The sequence below is a fragment of the Monodelphis domestica genome, chromosome 1 (genome assembly GCF_027887165.1).
Source record: "Monodelphis domestica isolate mMonDom1 chromosome 1, mMonDom1.pri, whole genome shotgun sequence".
Lineage (NCBI taxonomy): Eukaryota > Metazoa > Chordata > Mammalia > Didelphimorphia > Didelphidae > Monodelphis > Monodelphis domestica.
Genome location: NC_077227.1, coordinates 226,983,100 through 227,000,263, shown reverse-complemented (window position 1 = coordinate 227,000,263; position 17,164 = coordinate 226,983,100). Strand labels below are relative to the sequence as shown.

Here is a 17,164-nt window from a genome sequence, read left to right as displayed (position 1 = left end):
CCTTGAAAACCATCCCCATTTTATTTTGTATATATCATGTTGGTGCATAGTTATTTGCATGTTGTCTCCTTCATTAACCTATGATCTCCTTGAGAGCAGGGATTATCTTTTACCTTCATTTTTATCTCTAGTGCTTAGCACAGTATCTGACATACACTTACTTAATATTTACTGACTGAATGATTGACACTCTTTTGGTCTAATTGTTCAATCATTTCTAAATGTCCTAACTATACTGCTAAGAGACTGTCAAGTATGTTGGTGAAATATTCTTTTGGGGTTATTTGGAAAGCAGAACAAGATAAGAGATGAGGAAGAATTTTGCTAACTAGAACCAGAGTGATAGTATTATCATTGTTAACATCATGAAGATAATGATGACAATGATGGTGGTGGCAGTGATGGTGATGAAGAAGCAGGTGTAATGGTATAGTAAGTTCTAACCTCATCTGTAAAATGGAGATAATACTACCTATAGCACCTACCTCACAGAGTTATGACATGGCTTAAATAAGATCATGAAGGGAAAGCCCCTGGTAAACCATAAAAGTGTATGTTGATGACTATTATTTCTAATTCAATGCTATTACTTACCAGTCATATAACCTTGGTGAAGGCCCCATACCTTCCTGAGCCTTAGTTTCCTCTTCAATAAAGTAAATGTAATAATACCTGAACTACCTAACTCACAGTTGTGAGGATAAAACAAGAATTATAAATTTCCATATGAAGATAAGTTATCATCATCATTCACTTTGCATATAAGCCTTCCATTTTGCCTTTTTTCCCCCTAGGCTGCTCAGAATACCTTCTCCTTTCCTAGTCCTTCCTCTACTGATAAAATGTATATTGTGTAATTTTTTTGGTCTTTTTATCATTAGCAATCAGCATGGTGCTTAACATATAGTAGGAGTTTAATAAATTCTTATTAGTTGATTAATACAACCTTTTTCTTTAGGTTTGTGTTTGTTTTGTATAAGGCCTTTCCTGATCTTCTTGTCATTAGTGCTTTCCCTATCCACTAGAAACTTTGGTTTTTAATATATATTATGCTTACTTATCTTTAAACAAGTTATTTTCTTAAGGTTCTTGAAGTCAGGTATGTTTCTTTCTTTTTTAAATTACCAGTTCCTAGCACACAGTAAATCTTTAGTAATTTTTCAAACTGGTTTGAATGTATTCAAAATATAAACTGAATATAATGTGTGTAAAAATGGCATTTATTGGGTCAAGGGCCAAAAGACTTAATAATTTCTTTAAATTTAAGAGAAAAAAATAACTAGGATTTGACACTGATTTGAAAAAAGCTTCTCACCACAAGCTGGCATACCCACTGTATTCTTCCTTACCTTAGTAAAAGCTCTGTAACATAAGCCACACAATTCCACCAGGTAGGCCAATGTGAAGACAGCATTTTGAATGACAAAGCTGAGCAGTTTTGAAAATGGTTCCAGCAGACTCTGCAATGGGATATGGGTTGAAGAAAATCAATTGCTGATTCCTTCAGCATAAATAGAATTAAAACTCACAATGCTAAACTGTAATGAGATCATTATTTTTTGCTTGATAGGTAGCTAGAGAGGCTACCTTTGTAGCCAAAAAGTTGTTCAAGCAAAACCTCCATGTTTATAAGGCATCCTGGAAACAAAGTATCAGAAATCCAAAATGCAATTTCACCCAGTGGCTCAAAGTACAACAATCTATCATTGTTATTGCTTGGAAGAAATCCAATTATTTCCTATGACATCATTTCTAAACACATCATGGCCCCCCCATTCCCCAGTAGTGAGAGGCAGCACAGCTCAGTAGGAAAAGCAATGAATCCGAGAAGTGAATTGACTAGAATGAGGGAATGAAAGGGAATGTCTGCCATCTTGTGTTGAGTTGTGTTTCTTCTAAAACAGTGATGGGCATAAGTACTAAAGATTAGCATCTTGTTGTAAATATGTATAAGACACAGACATAAAAAATGTGCCTGTATACAAATATTCATGCACACACATATATATGTATGTATGTATATCCAATACATGCATATAAAATTGATTTTTAACTCAATAATTCAATACACATTTATTAAGAGTCTATTATGTGCAAGGTCTGAGGACAGAATACCAAAAACAAAACAGTTCTTGTCCTCATAGAGCTTATACTCTTGGGAAAGCATGGAAGTACAACATACAAGATGTAACCAGACAAGTTACCACAAAGCATATACAAAAAAAATATAAAGTCAATTTCAAGAAGGAGAGTATTAACATTTATTAAATACCTACTTGTTACCACATACTGTGGTTGGTGAAAAGGAATGAGGATGAAAAATGACAACTCTGTTCTTGTTCTTATGCTAAATCTGGATGCATAAGATATATACATACATAAGGATGATATAGGGCAGAATGTGACAAATGCAAAAGTAGGATCTAGACAAAGTCCAATAAGAAAGAAAAGTGAGGAAGAAGAGACATTTTCAGCTAAGGGGCTTAGGGAAAATTTCATGCCTAATTACATCATGAAGGGAGACAAGGATTTATAAAGAATTAATATGGGGTGGAGGGTAACCTTTTCAGAATTCATGAAGGCAGAGGACAGCAGTAATTCAATATGGCGAACATTTATTTATTGTTTATTGTGTGCAAGACACTGTACCAGGCCCTAAAGACATAAAGATAAAAATGAAAGCCCCTGCCTTCAAGGAGTTTATATTCTGCTAGGTAGGCAACAGATTAGAAAATAAGAAGTAATATGTGGAGTGGCAAAAATAAAGTAACAAACTGTGAACATCTGGAAAAACAGAGAGAAAAAAATTATAGAAAAGAACAAAGAAATGGAAAGAACAAAACCTTGGAGAATACCTACATTTAGAGTACACATCTGTTTAATGAAAGAGAAAGAAGATTGGATAGAGAGTTGTAAAAGAAGAATTAACATAGTATAGACAAATAAGGAGGAATTTAAAGAAGTTTAAGTTTACTCTGGAATGCAACACAGAACTATACCCAAAAAGTTATTAAACTGTACATACATTTTTGACTCAGTGATACCCCTATCAGGTGACCAAAGAGGTCAAAGAAAGAGGGGAGCAGAATTGGTTAGGATGAGTACTAGGGTTGGGACACAGTCGTTGGTTAGTCAGGTGAGCAATTTCAAATGTTGGAAAGGGGCTGAATTGTGGGTAAGTATAAGGACTAAGAGTTACTGGAGATAGTGATAAATCATTGGTAACCTTTAAGAATTGTTGCACTTGTTTTGTGGAAGCAGAAGCTTTGGCTTGGGAACTAGATCTGACTGTAGTCATCTAACTAACATCTAACTGCTAGGAAAAATAAAATAAAAATAAAAATATCCAAGAAGAGTTAAGTGGTATACTGTGGATGGAGCAGAGTACATGGAAGAGAAGAGTGAAATAAGACTGGAATAGTAAATTGAAGCCAGGAAAATGTGGCATAGTAGAGAGCTGTCTTGAACAGGTAGATCTGACACACAAGAATATTAGTGTTTTATAGAGTGCCTACTATGTGTTAGACACTGTGCTAAGTACTTTACAAATATTATCTCATTTGATTCTCACAGCCATCCTGGGTTATTATTGTTGAGTTGTTTTAGTCAGCTCCAATACTCTGTCACCCAATTTGAGGTTTTCTTCGCAAAATTGGAGTGGTCTGCCATTTCCTTCTCCAGCTTACTTTACAGATGAGGAAACTGAGGCAAGTAGAGGTTCAGTGACTTACCCAGGATCACACAACTAGTAAGTGTCTGAAACCAGACTGGAACTCAGGTCTTCCTAACTCCAGACCTAGCACTCTATCCACTACATCATCCAGTTATCTAATATACTATATAATATACTGTCTAGTACAGAGACTGGATATCTGACCCCAAGCAATCTTAATATCTTAATGCTCTAGGCAACTTTCTAAGATGATATGTACGAGAGATTAACATTAGCATTAGTTTTTTAGTAATTTCACTGCATTAGCAGTGAAAGTTTTATCATCCAGAGTTCCCTTTACCAAGGAAATCACAATTCCAGCCCCCATTCCTAACCCTAAATGATAGACACAAAAGTTTGGATTTTATGCTGTTTAGCAATGTGGAATCATTGAAGGTCTTTGAACAAGGTCAGACCTTCATAGTAGGAAGATTGTTTTGATAGACTGTGAAGGAAGAATTAGAGAAAGGAGATATTGAAGGTAGGAAGACCTTATTTAGAAGGCTCTTGTAAGGTTTAGGCCAGAGGGGATAAAGTCCTGAACTAGGTAACGACAGCATGAGTTAAAGGTGGAAGAAACTGCCATGATAGACCAAAAGACTTGACAATTAACTGGATATGAGAGATGAGGAAGAGAAAAGAATCAAAAATGACTCTGAAGTTTTGACCCCAGGTGACTGGGGAGGTATTGATACTATCAGTAAAAATGTACAAGTTAGGAGACAGATTGGTTGACAAAGAGCCCTTCTCATCCCTGATTCATCTAAATCCTATTCATTCATTAAGGTTGAGTTCAAACTAAATTTCCTCCATGAGTTCTTCTTTGACTATTCTAGCTCTCTATGCATCTACTGGATTCATTTGGCACTTAACATGTTCTTATCAAGGCTATGTGATATAAAGAAAATAATATGAGACCTGGAGTCAGAAAACTTAAGTTCTAGTCCTGGTTCTTCCACTTACTAGCTAGGTTACCTTGGAGAAATCACACAACCTCTCTGAGTCTCAGTTTTTCCTTCTGTAAAATGAGGATAATATTATATTATCTATCTCAAAAGTTTGTTGTAATAGTCAAATACATTAATTATGTAAAGGAGCTTTAAAAATTGTACTTTACTGTAGTATACATAAATATCAGCTCTTACTTGTCTTTTAATGTCTGGAGTCTAAGTGTCATCTCCCACAAATAGATGGTAAACTTCTTGTGGAAAGTAAATAAATACTTCCTTATATCCCCATACTGTATAACACAGTAGTGTGGGCATGGGAAGAAATACTAAATAAATATTTATTGGAACAAAAGATATCCATTCAGTATTGTCATTTGCCCTGAGCCAAAGTTTCTTTATAAAACTGTTTTTAAAAAACTTGAGGTTCCAGAGCTCCTTAGGCTACATTTGTATTCATCTTAAAGTGTATCTGAATGTGGCCCAGCTTATAAACCCATACTTATAGCAATCACACAAAACCTACAGAATCAATGAACTTTATAGAATATGGAACCCAAGAGATCATAGGGTCTAAGTGGGCTTAACAAAGGATCACCTCTAAAATATTCAGCCTTCAAATGAAACCTCTACTAATGAGAAACCCACCCCTCCCAAGGCAATCTGTTCCACTCATGGATAACTCTAATTATTATGAAAGTTTTTTTCTTTTATTAAACTAGAGATAGGCTCTCTTCAACTTCCATCAATTGTTCTGCCACCTTGGGAGAAATGGTTCCCTCTTCCATGTGAGAGCTCTTCAAATACATACAGATTGTTCCTCTGTTCCTATAAGCAAAGTAGTATGATGGAGTACAAAGGTATCACACTCAAGGTTCTATATACTGCCTTGCACAGTAATCAAATTAAAATGTAAATGGGAAATGTTTAACAAAATAAATTAAAATATAATATAGATAATGTTGATTTGTGGTTTTATAAGTTGATATGCTGTCACCAGGAATCCACCTCTGTTTGACTTTGACATCATAGGTGTATTGGAAAGAGTGATGATTTTAAAAACCAAAGGACCTGGGTTCAAGTCTGGATTCTACCTCTTGCATGACCTTGGTTAAGTCACCTCACTCTGCTTCCTCATTTGCAAAATGAGGAGGCTGGACTGGGTGGACTCTAAGAACAGCCTTAGAACATATCAAACTTTTGAAATAAGGAACATGCTCTGAAATAATACCATAGAGAGAAGTAGTACCTGGAACACAACAAACTATTTCATATGCCTATAATCATGGCACTATACTCTAGGCTGAGAAGGAAAAAGAGGGTATAAAAGAATCATTTAATAACCAATACTACTGATCTACAATGATCCTGTATCTGTTTTTATTTTAATATAAAATAATTTTTAGGTAAAGTTATATCAAATTCTAAGAAGAAGGTACACTGGACTTTCTGTCAAAAGAAGTTACTTTGAGAATTGAGGTTCATACATGTGACCTTGACTTAACTACTTCAAGCTGGTCTCTTTATCTGTGAATCTGGGATAATAATGCTAACTCTGTCTACTCTCAGAGGGCTGTTCTGACGACCAAATGAGATAATGGAAGCAAATGTGTTTTGTAAACTGATGATATAAAAGTGAACCATCATTATTTTTATGACTATTATTGCTATTAATTAAAAAGAACATACCCTTGTAGCACTGGTGGTTGGTATCTTCAGGAGGCAGATCATTATTCTCAAACTGGAATCTAAAGAACACTGATCAAAAAATGAAAGAAGGGCAAAATCAATACCTTTTTGGGTCTATATTTTGTTTTTAGTACTTCCAATGAGCATTCATTTTTTAATATTTTTTATTTAAAGTTTTGTTGAGGTCTTTTGCTTTTTACACCAACACCAAATATATGCATTACTTCCTCCATAAAATTCTCCTTTGAAATAATAAAAAAATTAAACTAAAGGAACTAATAATAATAATCATCTATACCACATCCCATACCCACATTCTCAAGATCTCTTTTGCAAGCAAAGGGAAACATGTTTCATCATTTATTCTCCAGGACTAAAAACTGATCTTTTCAAGTATTAATTTTAGTTTAAGAGAATATGAGCTACCTCCATTATTGCCTACTGACAAGTTCATTTAAAAAATAATTCACTGATTTAAAAAAATTCTCATACAATATGAGCTCCTGACCAATTGTGATTTTTAAGAAATAATTCTTACAATGAACTGATATAGTTCAAAGTTTGATGCAGTTCAAAACCATAAGTAAATGTACATGTTATATATATATGTATATATATATATACATATATATATTATAGTCTTATAGGTATAAATGTGCCATATTTAAGAAAAATGCTAATCTGATCAGAAAACTTATGCTTATTTAAATATAATAAATAACCCTTACTTCCAAAGAATAGTTCAGCTGCTTTTTGCTCCTTTTCATAGTCATCAAAGCTAAACTGAATGGAAGACAGAATGATTTCTATAAGGAGAAATCATGCCTCACAAATTAATCTACTAGAGTCTATGAGGAGACAAACAAATATATGGACATGCGCTAGCACATTCCAAAAGGTTTGAAATATTTTTTTTAAATAGTGTTAACAATGGAAGAGAGATTTTGTCAAAGACAGGGCATTTGGCATTTGTAAAAAGAGTTTTTTACCTCTACCTGTAAACAGTACTGTATATTTTCTAGCTACAAATGCTAAGTTGCTATAGAAAAGCATAAGAAGATTTTTATGAAACATTCCTTTCTGTGTAAACCAGAGGATAATATATTGTCAGCAACAACAGTGAGCTGGAAGGTCTCTGCTTTGGCCAAGTACAATGGTTCTTACCTTGTTCTGTTTCCACTAAGTTCTGAAAACTGACATAGGTCACAATTACTCTCTGTTTGGCTTAACTGGGTTATTTATTCTCTTTCAATTCAGAGTTAATTGGCATTATATATGCTATTTAGTTCTATCACAATCTTTCATTGTTTTAAATGCCGTTAAATGGTGCTCTGGAACAATTTTCCATTCATTTACCTAACTAGTAGATGGATTGGGAGCACTGGTAGGATTATATCCATGGGTATTGTGTGGCACAATTGAAAAAGTAACACATATCCAGTCAGAGAAGGGAAATCATTAAGCTAGATTTGGTTCTTTATATCCAATATGATGTTGAACAAATCACTTCCCCTATAAAGTCCTCAATGTCCTCATGTTAAAAAAAAAACCCTAGATGGTTTTGAAGGTCTCTTCTGGTTCTAAGTCCTATGGCCCTATGAACTGAAAATAAATATTTCTGTTGCACACAAAGGGGAGTCAATAACTGAAATGAATTTACATAGACATTTAAAATATTTTGTTTCAGAAACAAATAAAAACATTGCTAGCTTTACAAGACAGAAACTAAAAGGACTTCATATTCAGAGGAATAAATGAGAAGATACAATTAGACATAATTATTTTATTATGACTTTCACCAAGGAATACTGAAACACTTCTCTAACTTAGTCTTTTGAGATTTACCTTGGCTAACCTAGCTCTGAACTTCTCCAGACTAAATCAGATTAACCCATGGACAACATGTGTCATCTATCACCAGATATGTATTCCAAACCTTTTCAGCTTATTAGAGCTTGTACTTTAATGACATAGCTCTGGGGAGCCTAAAGTTAATTCTATACAGATGATGAGGATTTTCTCATCTGTAAAGACAGGATACAAATAGTACCTATCTTAAAGGGTTATTGTGAGGATCAAATTAGATAATATATGAAAAACTCTTTGCAAACCCTAAAATGTTTTACTTAATGTGAATTATTATTATAGTATGATTGGCAAATAATCAGTGTAGTACAGACAAATAATTTGAATGAAAAAGGAAAATTCAACCCAGTCATTAACTTGCACTTGTTTTCAAAATTGAAGCTACCAAATTCTAGGCACATTCTTTGGATACCTACATCATCTCCACAAGGGTGACTTTGCTTAAACCTGCCTCCCTGCGCTCCCTCAGTGCTCCAGGCATCCTCTCTGACCACCTTCACCTCCATAGGGGTTATCTTGCCTCTGCTTGTGTACCTTCCTCACTCATCCCTCCTCCCCCTCCCTTCATTTTCTAGCTACATGGCTAAATCATTCCCTCTGATGATTCCACTCAAAGCTCGATCTCTAGGTGTGATGGTAACATAACTGAACTCATCCCTCATTGCTTAACACATTTCCATGCCATCACACCTTCCCCATCTCAATTATTCTGAACCCTAGCTATCATTGTTCAAACCTCATTCTCTATTCTCCACTGCCTGCTCCTTTTTCCTATCCCCCTCAACTAGACCTCCCCTCCCCCAATGCCCCACTGTAATACTATCCAGACCTTCCACAGTGCTCTCTGGAATGACTACTCCATAGGTAACAGCTTTCCTTAAAACCTTTTCCTATGGCACTCCTCCTTTCCTCTTACACTCACTGAGACCTGGCTTCCTCCTGACACATTTTCCATGCCTACTTTTTCCATCACTAGTTGCACATTTACTCATACCCTATGTCTTACAGGTCATGATTGGAAAGTATTCCTTATTATATTCCTTTTCTCCAGTGGCATTTCCAAATTCTCCTTCTACCATCATCTTTCAGTAACCTCTCTTCCTTTGATGTCATTTAATCTATATTTTTCATCCAATCAAGATCCTGGTGGCTATTGTCTACTTATCTCTAGAACACTCTCCTTCCTTTTTCAACAAGTTTAATGCCAGACTTTAGAGTCTTTTCTACTCAACCTGCTCTTGTAGAAAGGGCTTCAACATACATATTGATTCTTCCTCAATCACCCTAACATCCAAGTTTCTAAAATAACTTATTTCTTTTGACATGCTCCTCTGCCCAACTACAGCAATACACAGGGGCATCCATATTCTTGACCTTGGCATCACCACACAAGCAATCCACGTCCATGTTCATGAAATCTAAAATTTCTTAATCTTATTACAATCTGTTGTCATTACCTCTCTCTCCCTCCCTCCCTTTCTCTACCTATAGAGTAGTACTCTACCTTTAGAGTACCAAACTTCTATTCAAACCATAATATCATAGATTTGGTAAGGGGTAATTTAATCCAAACCCCTCATTTTATGAATGAGGAAAATAAGCTTTGAGAGATTAAATCATACAACTAGTACTGTGAGAAGCAGTATATGAACCTAGGTTTCCTGACTTCAAGTTTAGCATGCTATCTACTATACTATGTTGCCTCTCCTTTTTACCACTGCAACTACGAGAGAAGGAAAGCAGAGAGGATGGTCAATAAAGAATATCATCTGTTCTGATATAGTGAACAATGATTAAATACCTTCATAAATGGTCTATTCTGGTTCCCCCATTCTTACAAGGCCACAATTTGGAGCTTGAAAGAAACCAGTCTACTTACAACTTCCTTCTTTTTGGATGAAGAAACTGAGGCCTAGAGTGGTTAAGTGACATGTTCATGGTCATGCTAGGTGGAATTTAAACTCAGGTTCTCTGTCTCAAAATACAACATACAATCAAATGCAACATACAGCTTCATCAGGGAACAATTATTATTATTCCCAACGATGGCAATTTCAGTAAATCTTTTAACAAGTGTAGCCTATAGGCATTTTTTTCTTGTTTATCAAGTTTAAGGCAAACTTAAGTACATCATTTTCACTTCATAAGTTTTGGGAAAATAAGAAGATCTTTTTCTCTGTTCTATGCCGAGGAGGAATTCCTATTTGGAGACTTCCATGACAACAATAATATATTTCTGAGGTCTTGGTTTTGAGTTTTGGGTCTTACAAGATTTGGCCAATTTACTCAAGTAGAATGAATGCCTTAGAGAATCTTAAGGAAGTTACAACTGGTAGCAAACTACTAAAAAGAAACCTGATTGCTTCCTACCTTCAGAGGTAAAACACAAGGCAGTTTGGTAAAGAAAGTTTGAAATTGGTTACTGATGGTGGTCCAGAGGTTGCTTGGAGAATCCATTGGCAAAGCTTCCATAAAGGTGGCAATGTTTTCTAAGCAGCGTAACATGGCACCCCCTGCTGGCAAATTCTTTTTGTTATTCAAACCCTAGAAAATACAAAAGTATAGGCTCTGAGCTCTGAAAAATCAGAAAAGCACATACTGCATCATAAGCTTTGAAAGTATTTTGTAAAACCACCAACAGTTACTTACTTTAATATTTCAAGAATCTGTAATTTTATCAGTATGAGTTCTACCACCAACAAAAATTATAATCCCTTTGAACTATAATTGACTATTTTCATGAGTTATGACAGAAAAAAAATTATCACTTGGTGGCCAATCTTCTGGTGACAAAGTCTCATTGCTCTCAGTGAGGCTAGCTCCTCTGTGAGAATAACTGACACATGATATGTATCACTTAGGCCTATGGCCAAAGGCTTCCAGCTAGGTAGGATCAGAACTTGTGCTTTTCTGGCACAGCCTTTGAGAACCTAGGGTCACTGCCCTATCTTGGTATATTGGTCAACTTTAGTCAAATACAAATTCACTCAAACACAGGAAAGAAAATGAGAGAAGAATAAACAGAAACAAGAAAGAAACAATTCAAGGTACATCCATTCATTCCAGCAGACATTATTGAACACTGACTCTGTGCAAGGCCCTGTGCCAAGCATATTTGAGAAAACACCAAAATTAATAAAACATAGCCCTTGTCCTCCAAAGAATGATAGGAGAATTCAAAGGCAAGAGGAAAATAAGCCTACTTTGAAGACAAGTATAAAGTAGAAAATAAACCTACTTCGAAGACTTGATTATTCAAGTCTAAGTTCTCTGGGATATAGATCAGCCACAAAATTGGGATGTTTCTCTTTGTTTACCCCCTAAATCTTTGCCCCCTACTTCTACATTAGATTGTAATCATCTGTCTGGCATTGCCTCTAAACAGAATTTTTAAAGGTGCCCAGTATCAGAACAGCTGGTGCTAAATTTTAGAAATCCAGCAAGATCTTGAACATGTATATACTAATTCCAGTTTCTCATTTCTATGTTCAAGTGCTCTGAAAACCATTTAATGATCTTGTGTAACTTTCAGGGATTAACATAAATTTTATACATCTATAGACACCATTTTGGAAAAAATACAGGGACTTTCAGATCACACGAGCAACAAAATGTAGGACAAAACATTTTCTGATCCCTATGACCATTCATACTTCTCCAAAACAAAAATTGTGTCCCAAAGATAAAGCAACTTCTGTGCTTTCCATGGTCTAGGTCAGTGATGGCGAACCTTTTAGAGACTGTGTGCCATGCCCCACACCTCCTAGTTCCAGGCATGCCCTGCCATTCCTTACCACACACAGAGGAGGGAAGAAGCACTCCCCCTGGACTACTGGTCAGGTGAGGCAGGTGAAGTGATGAATGTTCTCAGAGAGAGTAGAGAAAGGGAGGGGAGTGGTCAGAGCACTCTGTTCCCTTCTAGCTCTGCCCCCTGGGAGCCACCTCCCTTACCTCAGATCAGGAAGGGGGGAGGGGAAAAACTCCCATTGGGCTGCTGGGCAGAGTGGTGGGTGAAGTAAAAAAGTGTCCTCAGCACAGGTGAACAGGGGAAGGGGAGTGGCCTGAGTATTTTGCTCCCTCCAGCTCTACCACCTGTGAGCCATCCACATTACCCTCTGGGTAGTCAGTCAATCCGGGTAGTCTGGATAGTCATTACCCTCTGGGAGTCAGTCAATCCCAGAGCAAAGAACTCAAGACAAATTACAAGTGAAGATAAAGGACAGGCATGAGTAAAGGCTGCTCACCCCTTGGCCTCAGCCTACTGGTACCTTGGATAGCTGCAATGCGAAACTAAACCTTTTCTGATCCCTATAGCTACAGGACACTCTTCCTTTCTTCAAATGCCTGTACCTCTCTGATTTCTCTATCTATTGTTTAATTCTAATATGTATTACATTAGTTGGTACACTACTATATAAATTTGAATCACATTAGTTGGTATAATTAACATGGCTAGAAGATTATAAACTACTTGAGGGCAGTTAAAAAACTGATTTGTTTGTTTTTATTTACACTATCCAGAATGGGGCCTTGAATACAGTAAGTATTTGACAGATTCCAAGAGATTCTGAAAGTGGACTAAAATCTTTACAGCTAAACACATCCTCAATTACCAAATACAAGTTAGAGGCTCCCAGAAGCCCCACTGTGATAAAGAAAACACTGCCTGTTATCTGCTAAGTTAGGAGGTTAGGAATAACTTAGTTACTAAGTAAGGAAGTTAGGAGATCTCCAGTTATCTCAAGGAAAAGGAAATTTAGGCTTTTCATATGCCAGCATTTTCAAATTTCCTCTTTTGAAGTGTTAAACAATTTAAAAACACTCTTCAAAAGTACTTGATTGTGTGATAAAGAAAATATGGTCTACAAATCCAGCCAAGATTTGAAATAGTCTTCTGAAAAGCCTACCTCCAACAGCTGACTGAGTGCAGCAATGGAACTAAGCTCATTGAAGTCCATGAGAGATGTAGCCAAGGTTCGTAAAAAACTCCCATCTGGAAAGACAACAATCCATGTTAGCAGGGTTTCAGATCTGAATGACTGGCACATATTGTGTCTCAAAAATTACCTTTTATACTGCTCTGGAACAGCTGTGGGAATATCCCATTGGGGGCTAGCTGATGGAAGATACAGCGGAGAAATTGCTTTGCCACCCCTGCGGCATTACCAGGGATCATCATACTGGGATGAAACAAAGAGAAAAAGCACAAGATGTCAAAAAACCTTTTCTTATTCCTCCAAATTCCAAGAAATAGGTGAATTAGGATTCACATTCATTCTCTTATTGCTATTATTGCCAGAGAAAGTGGATATTGCCGTACCTAATCCCAGTAATAGTGAATGTTTAGAATCGGTATGTTTGAGATAGAAGAAATTTTAAACTTGGATTTTTGAGGACAAAGAACACAAAATGTGAGTTCTACAAGGTACATTAGATGACAAAATATTACAGTTTGAAAGGTTAGTATATAATAATGAAATTTAGAATATTGACTATTTTATTCAGAAAGGACATTTGAACAAATATGTTAAACCATTGAAAACAAAGTGTTGAGAGATGACAGGAACTATTATATTAGAACAAAGAGCACAGAGTATTAAAAAAGGAAAGAATCTTAGAGAATATCTGTCTTAACATTCTCATTTTGTAGATTAGGAAACAGAAGCTCTCTAATTAATTTTTCCAATGTTTAAAGGCCAACCCACCTCTAAGATTCCATAAGATGTATTTAGCATAAACTTATAAGCTACTGTTAAAAAATAAGGGCTTTTGTAGCAATAAACTATTTGGAGATAATAGATAGGGAATCATAGATTTATAAATGTGATCAGTTTCTCCTACCCATTTCAATTGATTCATTCGAAACAATAATTCTATATCTTCACCAGGAAGGGAAAAAGGAAATCTGTACACAAGCTTTACATGTCAAAAGGAAATTTATTAAAGGCTATTCTTTATAGCTGACTAGAGACTTGAGTGAGATATTATGAGCCTCCAAATCTGTATCAAGAATGGGGCAATGATTTGGCAAAACTAATCTTTCTTTTTATGTAAAAAAAGTCTTATCTCTGTTATGTGTTTAGAGGTGCCCTTTCCTGTCAGGGGTTCTAGGATAGTAATTAATGCAATTAATTACCTACTACCTCTTCTTGAAGATTTAGGTTTTGGAATTTTTAAATGAAGTAACTTGTTGAGGAGAATAAGAGCAGGATACTGGAGCTTTCCTTACTTTATCCAAGGTTAGTTAAAAAGGGGAATATATAGAGTCTTATGGATGATTCTGGATGCTATGGGATCATCCAAGAGAGAAAAAATAAACTTCCTTAATAAATAAAGATGCTAATGAAGAGATAAAGGGCTTACCTATTAATAATTATATTTAAATATCTTTGTATAGTCTAAAGCAAGCAATAGTAATGCTTTCATTCCTTCAAAGATGATAAAACATTAGCAGTTAGATATGAACCTGCAATTTTCTAGCAAAGAAACATAGGCTACTAATAAGCCATATAAAAAAGATTTCCAAATCACTAATTAAAGGAATGAAAATTAAAGAAACTCTAAAATTTCACCTCACACTGCTCAGATTGTCACAAAGTTGACCAAAAAAGGAAAATGATAAATGTAGGGGCGGGGTACTACAAGAAAACAGGCACAATAATGAATTGTTGGTAGAGCTGTGGATTGGTATGGCCATAGTTAATTTGGAATTGTTCCAAAAGTTACTAAATTGTAAATGTACTTAGATACCACTCATAAGCCTATATCTCCCAGAGGTAAAGGAAAGTGAAAAAGGACCCATTCATGAAAAAATATTTATAATAGTTTTTTTTTTTTAATAGTAGCAAAGAAATGGAAGCTGAGGTGAAGGGAGGTATCACCTGAGGAATGACTAAATAAATTATGTTAAATGAGTGTGATGATACATCATTGCTTCATAAAAAATAAGAAAAGGAATAGTTTCTGAATAACTTGAAATTTACATAAAGAGAGGAAAAGTGGCAATAAAGACAAACTACCTTAAGATTTAATAATTGTAATCAATGCAGTGACCATTCATGCTTCCAGAAGAACCATGTTGAAGAATGCTACTTATCTCTTGACAGAGAGGTAGTGTGGCTCAAAATGCTAAATAAAACATGCATTTTAACATGGTAAATATAGGTGTTTGTTTTACTTGAATATGCATAGTTTTATAAGAGTTTTGTTTTTCTTTTTTTTCAAAGGGTACAGGAAAGTAGAAGAAACAAATTTTTATTGATTGAAAAAATATTTTGTAAAAGAAATTACAGAGTAACAAATTTCAACTCAATATAATCAAAATATCATAATAACTAAAACTATTAAAAAGAGGAATGAACTGTATTTGTGGATTAGTGGGCACTCTGACACTAGAGAAGTTCAAGAATAATATAGACAAGATTAATACTTCAGACAAAAGTTGAACTAGATGACCTACTGTCTACAATTATCTACTGTTCTTAAAAGTACATTCAAATTTGTATTTCAAATCATGAACTTATATCTTTAATCTGTAAGAGTTTGTGATGGAGCAGCTAGTTAGCTTAATGAATCTCTAGAGAGTCAGGCCTAGAGATAAGAGGTCCTGGGTTCAAATCAGATCTCAGATACTTATAGCTGTATGACCTTGGACAAGTCACTTAACCCCAGATTTTATCGCTTTATTGCTCTTCTGCCTTAGAAGTGACACTTGTTATCACTTCAAAGAAAGAAGATGAAGACATTATGGAATCTTTTTTAATGACTATAACAGACACAATTCAAACAATAATTAATTTTTCCCTGAAACTATATTCCAATAGGTAAACACCTATTTATGCTATATCAAGTAACATGGTACATTTCTAATGAGCTATGTTGACTGAATAATGTAGCTTACACAAAAAGGCAAAGGAGATCTAAAAATATCCAAAGATCAAGGAATCTGCATTTGTTCAACACATTTCTATGTTATGTACAGTCTTGTTCTGGGGGGGTAGTGGGGGAGGGACTAGATGACCTTACATTGTCATACAAAATCAAGTTAAATCTTATTTGTAATTTTAACTATAGGCACTGATAAGAATTTCCAAAACTTCCCTAGGATCTGACCCTGACACTAACACAAGAAGTTAACATCACAATTGTGAAAATGAAGAAGCCTTGTAGAAAAGCCCATGTATCTTTGGAGGTGAAGAAAGAGAAAATGTTTCTAGGCCTCAGAAAAAAAGAGAATTCCAGAAAAAAAAAGTTAACCTGATGTCATAAGAAATAAAAGGCAGATAGCCTAATATCACCTACTATACATGTCCTAAAATTCAAAGAGAAAATTTTTATTATGGGAAAGAATCATAACAATATAGTAACAACATAAGAATGATGACACAGAGGGGCTGTTGAAGCCAAGGATGCTATGAAACACAGATTTTAGATCATCTACAAACATTATTATATCTAATAGCCACAAACACTATCTTATATTTAGATTGAACGTTACACTTACAAAGGGCTTTGACAACCAGCATCTTGTTTGAGTTTCACAGGCTTCTATGAGTTGGGTCATACTTATATACTTTAATATATCAATAGATATCATTGATATGAGTACTCCTTCTACCAATACAGATCATAACACCTCATCCTGTTCCATTTTTCCATGTTTTCCCATATATCTTCCATAGTGCATTTATCCAAAGTGATAGAGGTATCAATGCAGCAGTTATCAATTATCACTTGTTCTCAATATGACTAACCCACTACCTTTTTAGTCATCCATTTCCTCAATAACATTCTTTATTTCTCTTCCTCCTCACTGGACGTGGAACTATGAAACCCACCATATATCCCTCCATTGCCTTTTGAGTCACCTAAAACTTTGAGATAATCAAGTTAGGTACAACTATCCCCCATTCTATAGATAAGGAATCCAAGATTACCCAGTTTTTATGTG

At 35.2% G+C, this 17,164-nt stretch overlaps 1 protein-coding gene across 28 annotated transcripts in view; it reads right to left on the bottom strand.

The window, feature by feature from the left end:
- Positions 1–17,164, bottom strand: part of UNC79 (unc-79 homolog, NALCN channel complex subunit) — a 338,162-nt gene that overhangs the window by 68,979 nt on the left and 252,019 nt on the right. For 27 of the 28 annotated variants that reach the window (XM_056810495.1, XM_056810498.1, XM_056810497.1 and 24 more), the window contains 5 exons: positions 13,282–13,394; positions 13,122–13,207; positions 10,585–10,758; positions 6,349–6,417; positions 1,350–1,460 (listed from right to left, as the gene is read on the bottom strand). In XM_056810495.1, the coding sequence (XP_056666473.1) occupies positions 1,350–1,460; positions 6,349–6,417; positions 10,585–10,758; positions 13,122–13,207; positions 13,282–13,394 (553 nt within the window). Of the gene's footprint in view, positions 1–1,349; positions 1,461–6,348; positions 6,418–10,584; positions 10,759–13,121; positions 13,208–13,280; positions 13,395–17,164 lie in introns of those variants that run through there. The other variant, XM_056810500.1, reaches the window with a different exon arrangement.